At 40.4% G+C, this 16,374-nt stretch overlaps 2 protein-coding genes across 2 annotated transcripts in view; both read right to left on the bottom strand.

The window, feature by feature from the left end:
• Positions 1-10,364, bottom strand: part of anxa5a (annexin A5a) — a 26,460-nt gene extending 16,096 nt beyond the window's left edge. The window contains exons 1-4 of the mRNA XM_035669757.1: positions 10,135-10,364; positions 7,939-7,999; positions 6,962-7,149; positions 1,002-1,108 (exon numbers count right to left, since the gene is read on the bottom strand). Coding sequence (XP_035525650.1) covers positions 1,002-1,108; positions 6,962-7,149; positions 7,939-7,999; positions 10,135-10,364 — 586 coding nt within the window. The remainder of the gene's footprint in view (positions 1-1,001; positions 1,109-6,961; positions 7,150-7,938; positions 8,000-10,134) is intronic.
• Positions 10,365-11,752: 1,388 nt separating this feature from the next.
• On the bottom strand, positions 11,753-15,534 carry ccna2 (cyclin A2). The gene is made up of 8 exons (XM_035668716.1): positions 14,918-15,534; positions 13,971-14,232; positions 13,688-13,794; positions 13,305-13,528; positions 13,017-13,221; positions 12,750-12,863; positions 12,455-12,588; positions 11,753-12,337 (listed from the first exon to the last, which is right to left on the bottom strand). The coding sequence occupies exons 1-8, from the start codon at positions 15,131-15,133 to the stop codon at positions 12,286-12,288; spliced, it is 1,314 nt and encodes a 437-aa protein (XP_035524609.1). The 5' UTR covers positions 15,134-15,534; the 3' UTR covers positions 11,753-12,285.
• Between the last annotated feature and the right edge of the window lie 840 nt (positions 15,535-16,374).

Below are 16,374 nucleotides of genomic sequence, written 5' to 3'. Positions count from 1 at the left end.
ATTTATCAATACATAGCACAGTTAGGGTACTGATACTTCAGAGCCATGGTCGGGGCCATCGGCTCTAACTTGCACAAACCTCAGTCAGATAAAGGATCAATGAGTCAGGCAGACTGGACTAACATATTCAACTAAACAACCCCTCCACCCTGCACTCTCTCTGCTACTGGGCAATAGAGGGGGGGAGGCATTTTGGTCATTCTGATAACTAGAGGAAGGCCTCGCCCCTCATCCCCTCTCAAATTGCCTTCTGCCTTAAACAATAGGTTTGCATTGCTGTCTTAAAACAATAACTAGCTTGACCAATGCAGCCTCATTGAAATGAATGAGGAGGCTTTGTGCTTTTGGCAATACTTCCCCTTCCTATATGTTATTTTCCTTTGTTAAGTATCAGTATTATATGTTGCCTGTATCATCACATGGCTTATTTCAAACTATTCTAACCATTTCAGATTCTTTAGCAGTCCACCCTCTGCTTCTGCCATCATATTACAGAATCAACTGACTCTGTTTGGTGCCAAGTGTTCATTACTGGGATTTTATAGAAATTACTTGTGATGTGTCTTTGGAATTATTGCTATAAAGTTTAAGTTTAAAACTTGGTGATACTCAGCTTCTCTTCTAATTAGTTCTTCTAATTGTTAAGAGCACCAAAAGCTTCCCTGACAGCTGTGCCACTACTGTGTTTTATTGTTATATTAGTTTTAAAGAGCAGCAAAGCAAACATTAAACGGCATAAACAGAACTGCACTGAATTTGTGTGTATTTGTGTCTGTACTAATGGCACATAAATGAGACACCATTGTCACTTGTGGGTATGTGCAAATAAACCTGCTGTATATTATATTATGTGCAACTCCCACAACTTTAAAATAAGCCTTCCTGAAGGTTCAGTAACCATTAAAATACCCCTGAACAAAGATAGATAGATTTTAGTTTCCCAGTGTGAGTGGGAAAGCTGAACAGCAGTTAAAAAAGGCATTTTTCTTAATAGAACTGACCGATTCCTTTCATGGCTCTATGGAGGATTTCAGCATCGTGTTTGGCGTTGAAGTTGACGAAAGGTCTAACACTTCCTCTGTATGCCTGTAGGAAGAGAGCAACACAAATGAATGTTTAATACATTTAAAATACATTTTCTTTATTATTGTATGTATTAGCATACAGGTGTGTGCAAGTATGCATCTTTGTACACAGATAAAGAATCAAATGTACAAACACAAAACCATATACTCTCATATATTCTTTTGTGTTTATGCTGTAGAATTTAAGTCATACATATGATTGTACACCTGCATAATAATATTGTACATCTGTTTCATTTTTTTTTTCAAAATGTCCTGTGTTTTCACGTATGTGAAAATGTCATTTAAAGAAAAAGCAATAAAACGTCTGCCTCAGCTGCGCCCTCGTTCCAAACTCGCAGGTGGGAGAAATGCAAGATAATTGTCTCCCCCTCCTCTCAGTGTGAGTGTTTATTATTTCTTTTGTTGCTCATCTGTTTTCAAGAGAACACAAGGACGTTTACCTTGAAGTGTCACTTTAATACGCTACCGTCACAGCCTTGATCCTGTCTGCAGGCACCATGAAACTGAGCTTTAAATTGACACCACAGTCTCTCTTCATCAATGTTAGCTAGCAAAAGGTTTTTTTAGATAACATTGTGGCTCTAAGGATGGTAAAGTCAGCCCACCACATTGCTCCAAGCTGAAATCTCTTCACAACTATTGGATGACTTGTCATTAAATGTGGTACAGACATTTTAAGGTCCCCAAAGGATAAATCCCAATGACTCTTCATCTGGTGCCACCAGCAGGTCAAAGGTTTCACTTAGCCAGTGAAAAAGATGGATTATCTTCTCATCTACCACCGCCATAAAGTTAACGTTTCTGGTTCAGAGTGAGATATCTCAACAACTATTGGATGGATTACCATGAAATATGGTAAAGATATCCATGGTCCTGAGAGAACTGATCTCACAGATATTAATGATCCTTTGACTACTCGCCTAGCTCCATCGTCGTTATAATTTCAATCGGTCCAAACTTGGTTTATTGCCAATTGCCTGTAAAACTAATGGCATTCCCACCAGCTTCAACTTTACTTTGTATTCAGTGCTAATTAGCCAGTGCTAACACGCTAAACTAAGATAGTGAACAAAGTAAATCTGTTCATTGTTTATTTCCTGCTGGACAAAAGATGTCTCCTACTTCACTGTACAGTCCATTATTAGTGTATGTGCACTGGTCACTTCAAGTTTCTACATCACATTTGTGTAAATAGCATACTGAACCAAGATAGACTTTCATTTTAAATTCCAAATCATGCTTGTATACCCTACCCCTTAAAACTTTCCACTTTCAGCAGATGAATATTAAAACATGCTTCTGGTTTCATGCACACATACATGTACATACATCATTCTGCACAGTGAAACTCAAACATCCAACTATAGGAACAAGAAAAAACACGAGTAAAGGGGGACATAAGAGTAGGCCTATGGATACATGTCAGCCATCAGTCAGTGCTAAGCTCACAGTTTGGCTGTTTTGTTCCTCTTCAGTGCCATCAGGGAGCATTGTCTCGTCCTCTGATGTAATTGTAACCAAGTGGGGATACAAATAGACAAACGTACCTGCAGTTTCCATGCACGTGGTAATACAATATGGTACAAATTAGACCGCCGTCATCAACTGAAACTGAGTTCTTGCCATCACTTTACGTCTTAAATCAACTCATCCTCATCAGACAGTCTGAGGTCTCTCAACAAGCTAGAGAGGATAAAATCAAATCAAGGGTATCAAATGAAGCTGCTCCTTCGCTTTTCGTGCCAACGTGAGTATACTACACGAATCGCACTAATGTTTTACTAATGAGTGCGTCTTCACAGAAAGTCCTTTCAGTGAATTAGGGATCATCCAGAAGTCAGGGTGTCTCTAGACATCAAATTGTCACAGTATAGAAAAGATAATGAAAAAATTAAGATCCATTGAAATGAAAATTCAGTCAAATTAATGGAAAGAAAAAGCATCTAGGGTTGCATGCAAATCAAGAGCTGGTGCTGACAGTTATTTGTGATGTGCATTGTTTTAGACTGATCATGCACTACAGATCTTGTAAGGCTTGAAAAGGTACTGACCTTTCAAGAGTTAAGATACACTTCATCACACAAAAACATATAGGTTAGTGCTGGCGCTGTGGCTCAACCACACAAGTCTTAATTCCAGCTGTGCAAAACAAGGTTGATTCTTGGCAATTCTCATAGCATTTACCACACTGACTACCATATTTAATTTAACAGAAAATAAAACCAAAAAAGGAAATAGTTACCATCCTTTTTGCTGATGGAAGACAGTTGTAGACTGAAAGAAAGTGGAGCAGATGACAAAATCCTGATTAAAACAGGCAGTGTTAATGTGCCTAAAAACGATTACAACTGTGTAGGTATCAACACAAGCAGAATAAGTAAGTGTGTGTTCTTACCAACAGGCGTGTTCTCCTCACAGGTGATCCGTGGCTCAGGTACAAGCTCTTTATTTTCTGCCCCCTAGAACTCCTCCTGACTCCATTCAGGCTGCAGCGTCACCGGGGAAAGCTGACAATAAGCACTTCCTCATCCGCGTGCAGTGTTGTGTTTCACTCACTTGTCAGTCAAATCGGAGATCATGACCTCATGTATGCTGCTTTGTGGGACCTTCAAGTGACGAGGAGTTAAACGGTCGTCTAAAAGTGTGAGTGTCCAGAAGGTTCTGGAGGGTTGTTGTTACGGTGGAGGCTAATTTAGAGAAGTTGTTATACCTTCCAGAAGTGTTTCTCATATATCAAATTACATTTAAACAGACATTTTTTTCCACAGAGATTATCCCCTTCTGTTTAGTTTCGCTTAAGTTTCTTTGCAAATAATAATTCTTGATAAAAGTACAGGAAGCATTAACTGCACCGATGAAAAGTTTTGACTATGATGAAGTATTTGAACCTCAAATACGTTTTGTATATGAAATCCAAATGTGTAAAATAACTATAAGTGTTGAATAAATGTAGTGAAGTAAAAATACAATACTCCTTTTTTAATTGTAGAGTAAAGTGGAAGGCAATGGAAATACTTGAGTAAAGTACCTCAAATGTGTATGGAAATGTACCTTCCACCTGCTTTGGAACATAAGCCCACGATTACTTCAGTGTCATGGATCAAGAGAATCAGAGAGGTTGTAATTATCTTGAATCAAAAAATCATATTGGATTTACTTAATTTAACATGTTATTTTTAATTAGATGGCTTTTCTATTTGGCCCTCTATATCATTTGCTTTATGTTTCACATTCTACAGTTCTGACGATAACATGTTTTCAAGCCTGGTTAATTTAAGGTACACGTATGTTATGGCAAACAGGAGACAAACAGGAGATGCTTGATGCCTGATAGGAGCGAAGGGATCAGCAGAGCGAAGCGCCGGGGAGCAGCTCACATATCATCAGTGCTGTCCTCGTCCCTGCAAACCTTAATTAAAGTGAGCACTTGTGAGAAGATGAGAGTGTGAACACCATCTCTCAGGTTATCCAGTTACGGAGGCTCGTCATTTCATCTCACAGCCTCCCAGACTGACATGGAGCCACAATTCCTTTAATTGCAAATGAACAAGCATCTAATAATACCCTTATCAGATTCAATGGAGAATGGAGATCCACATAACTTTTTTTTTTCTACAAGTGTCAATATTAAATGGCAGTGTCAGTTAAATATTCAATACCACAGATCTGTCCAAATATAAGCTACGAGAACAACATTTTTATTTCAAGCTAAGTATTCCCTACTTTAGCTACATGTCTTAGTACAGGATAAGACATTAAAGACCCTGAAAAACAATTTTCTCACTCAGTTTTAAACTAAGAGCAATGGGATTCTGTATGAGTGAAGATTTTATTCCAAGCTTTGATCTGTTTAGAAGATGAAGAAAATGAAGATATATACTTTATTAATCTCCTATTGGGGAAATTCTTCTTTTCCTCCCCTTTTTTATCCTTACACACACACACACACACACACACCAGGCTGATAATACACAGCTTCATGCACTTGTGGGACATGCAACTGGGAGGGAGATGGCGTGATGGGCTCGCCACGTTAGCGCACCCATGAGCAGTTTCTTGGGTTAGGTTGCCTTTGCTCAAGGGGCGCCTCGGCAGTGCACAGGAGGTGAAACTGCACCTCTAATACTACCTGTCCACACTCCATATTGTGGTCTGTGGGATTTGAACCAGCAACTCTCCGGTTCCCAAGCCGAGTCCCTACACACTGAGCTTTTTTTTCCTCCTCGCTTTTCTTACTGATTTGAAGTGGGTGGGGCTCAGTTGGATAAAAACAATGTCATCTACTTCTGTGCACTAATGAGAGAATTAAACTGTGATGACAGCTGCGGGGTTTTTTTGTCACCATGAAATGGAAAGCAGAAGGCTATTTGCTATTTGTGTATATTTACGTTTTTTCCTGTAGAAACAGGCAGCTAGGAAGGCAGTTGTCGCAATAGCCAATAATGCTGAATGAGTGTTAGCAGTCGTATTAGCTGACTGCTGAACAGCACGGACAGAGTGGGACCAAACACAGCATCTGAGGTTGTGTGTCAGTTTGATGACGGGGAATACAGTAAAGAGTCAGTTTTCTTGTCAGGTAGAAATGGTAGTAATGTAAGCTGAGCCGAACGGCGTCTAACATTACAGTTAGTAGCAGTTAACTACTTTAGAAAGTCTATTGGGAAATTCCAGGAATTACCTCTGTACCACTGTTGTCAAACTGTCCTCCTTCTGTTTGGTTTTCTTCGTCCCGGTTTGGTTCTGTAGCACGCTAACGATATCTACAGCAACAGTTGAGGCAGAGCAATCAGAGGAAAAAACATATATATAATTAATATTTTCCCCATAAAGTATGATCCAGTTTCACCCAAATCAGTGATAACGTTGTGTTTACAGTAATCACTGAGGCCCAGCCCCTTGAACCACTCTGCTCTGTGCTAATGAATTAGCTTTGTGTCACTGATATCCCAGTCTGTGACATTTAGGAGGATCTACTGGCAGAAATGGAATATAATATTAACTTAAAATCACATGAAAACAAGAATGATTATGTTTTTTTTACCTTAGAATGAGCCTTTTATTCCCCAGGTTGCCTTCCAAGAAGTACCACCACATTGAACCGACATGTTTCTACAGTAGCCCCCGAAGAGACATAATATAGCATTAGTTTTTACAACATTAAGGTTTAACAAAGTTCTTAGAGGCTTTAAAATTGAACCTAATATTTCAGAGTTTCATAACACTGGCAGAAATTGGAGGGATGATTTCGCTATAATAACAACATTACATTGATTGGCTCATTGCGGACACTATAACAAATGCCATGTACAATTACTGTTGTCTTGTAAACTCAAAGTTGAGTAAAATGTTAATACATTTTAATTAGATGTGAAGACTTTACACATTATATTAACAGTGCAAACCATTACAATAAATCCTACAATTTCACGACAACTGGGCAAACTCTATTGGCTGAGGAAGATCATGTGCTATGACCCAAAGCTCTAGAGAACAACCACTGAATGGACCTTGAGATGAGATTTTGTCAACTGCAGTTAAACTTTTCACCTGAAAATAAAATTTGAACACTTATAACAAGTTATATGAGCCAAATCAGTGAGATTGCAAACTGCTGACTGCTGCTTTCACTTCCCACTATCATCAGTTGTCACTTTCCAAACTGAATCACAGTGAGATTTTCATTCATGAGAAGAGCACCATGGGACAGCGTGAAATACACAGCTCAGTTTGTAAGGTGCTGACTGACAGACAATAAGCTCTATCATCAGTCAGAGCCTCCCCAGCCACCACCGATCGGCTCTGTTTGCAATCTTCCTCTGTGCTCAGGGCAGCTGCTCACAAATGCAAATGGCTCCGTTTTTAACAAATATTACCTGGCCTCGTGGAGCTTTTCAGAGCGTCCACGTTTTGTTGGAACACCCTTTGTGTTTTCTAATGGGTAACTGTCCATGGATCTGATGTGAAGAACCAGCATCAGACTGAGAGACAGTGGTTTCATCATCCTGTCATTCTGTGGCCAGTTTGAAAGGGCGTCACTCATAACTGTCAGATACGAACGATACTTCAAAACATAAGTGACAACGAAATGAGTTCACAATATTAGCTGCACCAACAATGACTACTTGGAGTTCGAAAGGAAGTGAGCTAGCTAGCTTAACTGCCCCTCAGCTACTTCAGACTAGGTTCTAGTAGGCTACGTAACAAACACTTTATGTTTGGAGCTACAGAAAGCTGGATTCATTTACTTTGATTTACTGCTGTTAGATGAGAAGATTGATACCAGTTTCATATTTGTGCGCTAGTCTAGTGTATGGAACTAGAACCAGCTGGGAATTATTTTTGTTTAATTAGCATAGTTAGCATAGATTGGAAACAGGGGAAACAGACTCTGTCCAATGGTAAAACAGTACTTTCAGTCCTAAACCAAACAATCTTCTGGTTTTACACCTACACGACTGAAGGGACAAATGTGAGTGTGGTATCAATGGACCTTTTTCACAGCAGCCATTTTGACATGAAAGCCATTTTCCTTTAAAACTATATATAAAATTGAGCAACTTCACAGCTGATCCTTTCACATTATATATAAGTGATATTCTGTTTTCACAAGGTTCAAAACAGCCAGTATTGGAATAAAGGCCTATCATGAGTTAATATTTTCTTCTCTTGGTCAGAGGCAGTTTTTTGTTTTTTTTTACCTTGACTTATATGTTATTATCTCCAGGTGTTTTTGTCTTTTCTTTACCAGTCCTCTCTGAAAAATACAACCAGAGGCCTAGAAAATGGACACAGAATATGAGACATATTTCTGTAGTTCTCATCCACAACATTCTCTATCCTCATCTCTTACCATATCTCCTCTTTTCTTGACAACAATCTCCCTCTGCCTGTAGGATGAATTCAGCAGGGATCTACAAGGCAGAGGATACTGGCTCAGGGGCTGTTACAACTGCTTTCATGTCCATCCTTCTCAGAGACTAAATGGCTGTTTCTACTGTATTAGAGGATTGAGAGGCCACAGATGGCCACGCAGTGCCAGAGGACATATTTCAGCTCAGCGCCAGAGGTGAAAAACCATGGGAGCCATGGGATCTATCCATGATGTCAGACCTCATTAATCTATAGGCGTCTCGCTAAAAGGAGCAGACTGGCAAACTGTTTAGTTTGAAATAACCAATTCAGACCTTTTGAAAAGAAGTCTCCAAAGATTTCCTGGTTTGAAATATTGCAGACAGTTAAGCGATTTCAGAGCAACCATGTCTCAGAGCAAATGTTTACTGGAATAATTTAACATTTCACTTTCTTGCTAAGAATTGGATGAGAAGACTGACCCATAAGACCTATAATGTTTGTATACTAAAAATATAGGTAGAGCCAGCAGCTGGTTAGCTTAGCTTACCACAAAAACTAGAAACGATGGCGCTAGCCTTGCCTTGCCTGAAGCTAACAAAATTAGCAAATAGTCGTTTTTACACTTGGAGACTTGTTAGTGAGCATTGGTTAGATGGAGTTTGTTACCTTTGGACAGAGCAAAGCTAGCTGTTTCCCCACGTTCCCAGTCTTTATGCTAAGCTATGCTGATCGGCTGTTGACAACAACTTCACATTTATTGCACAGACATGAGAGTGGTATGAATCTCATTATCTAATTCTTGACAAGAGAATTAGACATTGTTTCCCAAAATGTCGAACTATTGTTTTAAAGGACCAGTGTGGCATCTAGTGGTGTAGATTGCAGACTGCAACCCCCTCGCCTCACTATTGTATTCTAAACATGTAGGAGAAACTACAGGGGCTGCAAACCTCGGGAAAAACATGACAGGCCCTATCTAGAGCCAGTGTTTGGTTTGTCTGCTCTAGGCTACTGTAGAAGCATGGCGGTTCAACATGATGGACTCCGTAGAAGAGATCCCCCCCGTCCTTCTTTGGATAAAAACAGCTCATTCTAAGGTAACGAAAACACAACTTATCTTATTTTCAGGTGATTATACACTAATGAAAGCATACTATTATATTCCATTTCTGCCAATAGCCCCTCCTTAATGTTACGTACTAGACCTTTAACAGAAGCCACAATTGATGCTGCCAAATAAATCAATTAAACACATTACATAAAACAGGGAAAAAATATATTGTGGAACTCATTTAATTGTTTTGATCGAAGATAATTTCTTCCCACGTAGAAACGTGCCAGTGGCTAGACCCTTTGAGAAATGTTAACCACAAAGAGGAATCACACAGAAGCACTGAACCATGGGTGTTTGTGTTTTTGTGCTGCCGTATGAGGAAATCACCTTTCGTGTAATTAACACCCCCCTAGGCGAATGGCTATTGATTCGTCTGAGACTACCTAATAAAAGACCGCCAAGCCACCTCTGACTAATTGTTGAGGGAAAAATAAAAATAAAACATGTAAAGACTAAAGAGTTATACCAAGTCATAAGTTAGAAGTGTCAAATGCCTCTGCCTATGTATAGTAAACACCTGAGAAATATCAAACAGTATTAAGCCTGTGGGATCTTGCCGCAAGGGTCTCATTTACTTTGCCCTGACACGGACACAGGAGTTGAGAAACCTTGTGGCACACAGCTCCTTTATTTTTCATTGGCGGCATATTCTCAATATCCCTCCTGCCAATTCACCAATAAGATGAGAGGGGTGCAAATTGCCTTCCTGAATGCATTGCTTTAATCAGCTCGAATCAAGATGCAGATTTAATCTTGCCTTGTGTTTTTAGTCGGCAATTTAGATGTTTGAGCTCCGCTGTGTACATTCATCTAAGAGAAGAAAAGAAATAGCATAAGTAATTTTATTGAGTCAGACAATAAGACTCCCTACTTTGAGAGATAATGTTGTAGACACATATTAAGCTATTAAAAGAATAGACAGTAGTTTCTATGAATAAAAACATGAACAGGTTTTATTTTTTTGTGAGGGAATATAAGCACTTGAGTCGAAAACAAGTCATTTTCTTACATGAATCTGCAAGGCACATTCAACAAGCCTCAGTCCTGGCAGTGTTTTGGAAGAACTGTCCCATTTCTCACAACACTTGCTGAAGCCTCTGTTCAAAGCAAGGCTGTCTGAAAGAGCGGACAGGCTGCAGCATGGATTTTCCCACAGAGTTCCTCAGCTGCTTGAGGAGCATCCAGAGAAGAAGCATCATGAGGGTCAGGAGTCCGAGGAGAATCCCCACGTACAAGCTCAGGTTCCAGCCCCAGCCCAGTGCCATGGGCAGCGAGGTGGACGCCACCAGAAATTTCCTGGGGGCAGGCATGGGTTAGGCAGCAACCCGCCCTCCCCACCTCTTCCAAAAATGCTTTTTTCCTCACACTTGGATCTTCCTCAGGGGTTAGACAGATGCTGTGCTGTAGCCATAGGAGCCATTGCTTAAACAAGTATCCAACTGGTTTGGCTATGTTATAGAATTCCCATCTGTTCCCATGGTTTAATCCTCTAGTTAGTCACAAGTGTGTGCAGTCAGTGACAAAGCAGACCTGTTGACAGTGTGAACATGAGCTGTCCATTCTCCTGAGATGAAATGGTGGAAATCTTTCTGCAGCTGGGCTGTGCTTCCCCTCTCCTGTTAGACTCCTCGCATAAAGCCAGCCTCCAAATTTATCATGAGAGAGAGAGAGGAGGAGAGCGAGAGATGCCTTCTAGCTGCATTTGCTTCACTTTCAGAAATTGACTGTTTGAAATTAAATCAATGAATAAGAAGTAAAAATCACCCATCCCATTGTCATCTAATTAATTATGTGCAGACAGAAAAAAAAAGGACACGTTTGCCATGCTTGTCTTTATATTTCAATCTCCCTATATACTCATATTGGATTCAGTATTCCAGTTTTAAAGGTCCAGTATGCAACATGGAGGATATATCTAGAATATAGTTATGTTTTAATTACTGTATAATATGAAAATTGTTACCTTAGAATTAACTTTTTATATCTACAGACATCATGGTCTCCTTCCATGTGTCTACAGGAGCCTAGGACAGACAAAATCCAACATCGGTAAGTATTGCAGTGTAGTTTATCTTCCATGCTTTGAAAGTGAGGGTGAAACAAGAGTTGCTGTCTGTAACTGCCAGATATGACAAACCTACACACTGGTTCTTTAACAATCCACAGTATCTTAGGTAATTTTGGAAACTACACTGTCAACATTTGCTTTCATTTGTGTTCGTTTAAAATGTACTCATGTGGATCTCTGGCAACCCCTTTCCCCATTTATTTGTGCTGATGATATGCTTAACATCTTGTGGAAAAAATGCAGAAAATTGCTCATGTCAAGCGACTATTTTAGAGCAAATAACAGGTGGTGTTTTTCATGACATGAAACTGACTTTAGGATCCCAACCATGTAATACTCCAAATTACCAGTGTCCTTTTTGCCATCAAGCTTTAGCCCTTGATCAGCCATAGCTCATATAAAACCTTGTGTTGAGCAATTACATGCACATAAGGCAAAGCACCCAGGCTTTAAATTAACTAAGCTTAACAGTGTAGAACCATTTGACCCCTAGTTAAATTGTACATTTAGTTTCACCAGCCCTCACCGTTTTACCATTTGTTAAGAGTTTTACTGTATCTTAGGAAACCCCACTGACTAAGGTGGTCCTCTGCTGCCCCCATGAGTACAATGATCATAGAGATATAGAAGTCTCACTTTAAATGCATTTTATTTACAAGAGCCATATTTTACAGTGCAGGAGATGTCTTGAAAAGCTTTAAGCTTCCAAGACACCAATGTAATGAGACAGCTGACTCCATGACAGACAAACACTTTAATTGGCATCCCATGAAGCCAAATAGCTTGAGGTGAACCAGCAACAATAGCTGCTTAGAACACAAACCCTTAAAAAGTGGAAGTATTAAAGATCAGGGTTTGATTACATTCAAGTCTATTGGAGTTTGGGACACTGGATCAAAGCAGAATGTTTACAGAGTGGTGATAAGATGTCTACATTTGGTCTGAGATTAAAAGTCAAACCATTAAAACTGCTTGATTAACCAACACAACTGTAGCATCTGTATAAATGCGTATATAAAAATACCATTAAAAACTCTAAACATCTAGCTCTACTCCAAGAAGAGCAGGCCATGTCACTTGAAATTGTGGCACACATCATTCAAGACAAAAAATTAAAAAAAAAAACATTAAAGACTGTTACAACTCTACATGGACAATGGGGGTCAGTTTAGCAGCAGTTTAGTTGGAGTGTCAATGAGGGCGACTTGATGGTACCTGGAAAAGAAACCACATCTTAGAACATTTAACAGACTGCATAAAAAAGCAAAGTGACTAAACATTCAGTTGTGAAAAATAAGCAAAAGCCATTTTAGGTCCAATCAGTCTACTTACTTGGGGCCCTTGTACTTCTCCCGAACAGACTGCTGGGCATGCTGAGCAGCATTGAGGTAAAGTTTGTGCAGATCCTCAACGCATGGCATCAGATCTTCCTGGGAGTAGCCAGTCATCTCCATCATGGACTTTGGCTGAGGAGATAACTGAGTCATTGTTTTTCCCCCACACACACACACTTTAGGAAACTGGACTGTTACTCCAACAACGAGGTGTGCACAAATAGAATCAGGGGATAAAACACATTTGACTTTAGTAAAAACAAAGGGCTCCTTTAGACTGCAACTTCACTTACCCATGAGCCACCAGTCACTACATTGTTGGCTAGGATGTAGGCTGCAGCAGCTGTGTGTGATGGCAGGTACTTCAAGAAGGGATCTGAATCAACCAGACTGAGCTCCCCGAGGTACTGAGAAGATATAAAAGAGAGTGAGCTACATGCACCTCAAAGTTATTGAGCAGAGATTCTTTGCCATGTTGGCTATAAAATGCTTTGGTACAGGTGTATGCCAAGTGGCATAGCCAAATGTGTTAATGATTTGCAATATTGCTCCAGGCTCACCATTGCCAGACTTTCCACCTGTTTGTTAACCGAGTGGTGGAGGAAGTAGTGGGTGAGAAACTGGTTGATGGTTGGTGCTGCCAGATCAAAGGAGAGCACCTTAAGCACCAAATGCTCCATTCTTAACACCTGCTTCTTCGTGTAGGTGTCGTCTGTGATGTAAACAAACTCTGCCACCTCAGGGGGGTAGATCTCTTCAAATTTCCTGCATTTGAACATTTAAATAGTCAGTTGAGGCAAACGCAAAGTGAATTTAAATACATTTTAACAAGTGTAAAATAAACCTACGATGCCAACAGCATGGCAGCAGTCCCGACCAGCTGAAGCTTCCCCCTCAGGACAGACATGGACGAGAGGAAGCGATCGATGTAGTTTACAGCCAGATAAAGTGTCTCGTTCTGGAGCTTGTACTCTTCTCCAACCTCAACCAGCCAGTCCACCAGGATGGCCCTCATGCTGTTTGTGATATCGGGTTGCTTCTTCATGTAGCCTGCTTTAGGCCTGGTTTTTACCTGTGGAGCAACACAAGTGTGTTACTTAGGATGCTACAGGAAGTTGAAAATTCAGATAACTGCACTTGTTGACAGGCCTCATAAACCTAACCCATGAGAAACAGCAGAAAATCTTAGAGGCAGAGACACTTGTCACACTTCATCAAATCAATTCCTCACCTCCATTTCCCGCAGGTATGTGTGGATTTCAGCAGCATATTCTGGGACCTCATTTACATTGACCGGTTTCTCCTCCCCCTCAACCACAGACATGTCCATGGGAGAGTCTGAGCAAAGAAAAGTTTAACATTTAGAGTAGTGAAGATGTTTATGAACAGTGAAAGCAACTAAACATCTGTCAGCTGTAGTTTCTATAAATTGTAGTTTTGAATTTGAGGACTTGGAAGTGTCTGATGACCGATAGGTGTAAAGAACAATCTGAAATGTTGCATTTACAACTCACCAAAGCTGACATCCATTGCCGATGGCATGTCAATGGTGGCCAGGGGCTGTCGGAGCCTTGCCACAGCATTGTCGATGGTGAGGGGAGACTCCGCAGCGACTGACTTTGCTTTGACAGCTTCGACCGCCTGCTGAGGCTTCTTGGTGCAAGCGCCATCGGGCTCGTCCACATGGATCTGGAAAGCGGGCTGCTTGGAGGAGGGCTTCTCATAGCAGCTTTTGCTGAAGTCTTCATTTTTACAGGACAAGGTCTGGGATGACTCCTAGACAGCAAACAGGCAGTTCAGATCTTTGCCCCATGGGGGGAGGGGGTGCTTTTTGCAGCAAGGCAATATAAAGACATACAATGAGGCGATTAGAAGTTCTTTACTATACAGACACTACAGAACACAATTTGGTTCATGTGATTACAGCAGCAACAGCATGGGATAATATAGTGGCAACTTGTGCAGGGAACAGAGGGAATTTATTATGTTAAGAGCAATAATTGCTCAAGAAAACAAAAGTAAAACCTTTAATCTGTTGCACTCCATATCAGTAACCTGCCTCTTTATAGAGTCAGCACTTGTGTTTGATGCAGTACTAGGGAAGGGGAGAGAAACTCAGAGAATTTATTATATTAATTTAAAACATACTGCAAGCCCGTAGGTTTCCTAACCAAAGTAGATGCATAAAAGTATGAAATATATCACCAACTTAATGAGGCCATTAAAATGGCGGACAGCTGGTAACAGGCGTAGCTACAGCTGTAATTAAAATCTGCCAGTTCGTAAGAAAGGAAAAATGCTAGTTAAGTGTCAGTAAAGCCCGACATGCGACTAACATTAACTGGCAAGATAACTTAAGTTAGTTGCCTCCAAAACCTACAACGGCACCCATCGTAACGACAGACACTAGCAGGCAGTAGCTGCAGCTAGGCGAGCCTTTAGCCTCGTTACCCGGACTCACCTGCTTTGTGCCGCGGTGGTTCTGGGCTTTGCTCCGCTGGTTGTTCTGCAGGGGGCCCAGGACGGTTCTGCTGCCTGCCGGTTTCGGTGGATGGTTTTCTTGGTTGTCGTTTGAAGGAGCTCGGGGTTTTAGCGAGCCTCTCAGTCTTGACAGCACATTTTCTTGGTTGTGGTACTCACTCGCCGCGCTTCCCTGTCCTCTGTTAACTCCTGACATGTTTGCCTCGAACAATAAGTCCAACCTGCCTCCGTTTGCTATCAAGATACGACAGCTGCTGCGTGCTCTTGTGCAGTGGGAAGTGTGTCGAGAATGAGTTTAGATTCAAAAGATCGCGTAGGGACAGTTACAACGAGGCTAGCGTTAGCTGCTAACTTGCTGAGGAAGGTGAAACAAGCGCTCACAATCAAAACTAAGCTGTTGAGATGGCAACGACACTTAGAACTGCAACGTTAAAACAAAGCAGATCAAAACAAACAACGCACAACTGGCGGTACAATGTTTACAGCGTGTAAAGCGTGTTTCTAAGTCGCCATACTCGTGAGTTGCTCAATTGCTACCAACCTGCAAACAAGAGCGCTAGCCTCGGTCCATTTACTCTGAGTCGTGTAGAGATGTTGCTTTCTCTCCGTTCAAGTAGCCCGCGAGGATTGAAACGGGCCAATCACAGGGCGCCCAGGCAGTGACGCGTAGAGTTGTACGGGAGCCGAAAGAGTACAATTCGCTTAATTACAAATTTAAAACCGGTTTGACACATTTGAACGTATGGACAAACGTTATAGGAGTAACAGCTGTGGGATACTGTCCGCCAGTGCAGACAATACAAAGACATGTCCTCTGCTCCTGTCATTGATTATTTGACATAGACACATTGTTGGCAATACAACATATATAACAATATAACATTGGTTATTTGGTGATTGTTTGACTTATGATGGCCAGACACTATTTTTTTCATTTGTTTCTATCAGTGGACGATTTCAGCTCCTTCACTTTAGTAAAAGTAGCAATAACATAAAAATAATACTTTGCAAGTTTTGTACAGAAAATATTACTTAATTACTATTAAGTATTGCCAGCATATAACATATATAAAATCTACATGGATCCTGTGGGTGCTATATTATCATGTTTGCTTATTTTGAGTGATGCATTAACATTCAGGCATGTAGTTGGTGGGGTTAATTTTTACAGCTTCATGTAGGACTGTTTGATGTTTAAATCTTTAACACTGCATCATATTTGTTAAACTATAGCTGTCAAATAAATGTAATGGAGTAAATAATGAATAAAATATATAACCTCAGAAATTGTATGAGTAACTTTAATTCAGTTACAGTGCTATAGTACCTTATCTTTGGTACTTGGTGTTCCTAAATTGTAAAGTGTCACGAGGATAGAAATATTAGGATTAAAACAAGTATGATAGTTTATTTATTGACTTATTAATTCACAAATCA

Source organism: Morone saxatilis, unplaced genomic scaffold, assembly GCF_004916995.1.
Source record: "Morone saxatilis isolate NCDOM2014 unplaced genomic scaffold, NCSU_SB_2.0 Contig22, whole genome shotgun sequence".
Classification (NCBI taxonomy): Eukaryota; Metazoa; Chordata; class Actinopteri; family Moronidae; genus Morone; species Morone saxatilis.
The sequence above is the reverse complement of the archived record's forward strand: the minus strand, read 5'-3'. Positions and strand labels throughout refer to the sequence as shown.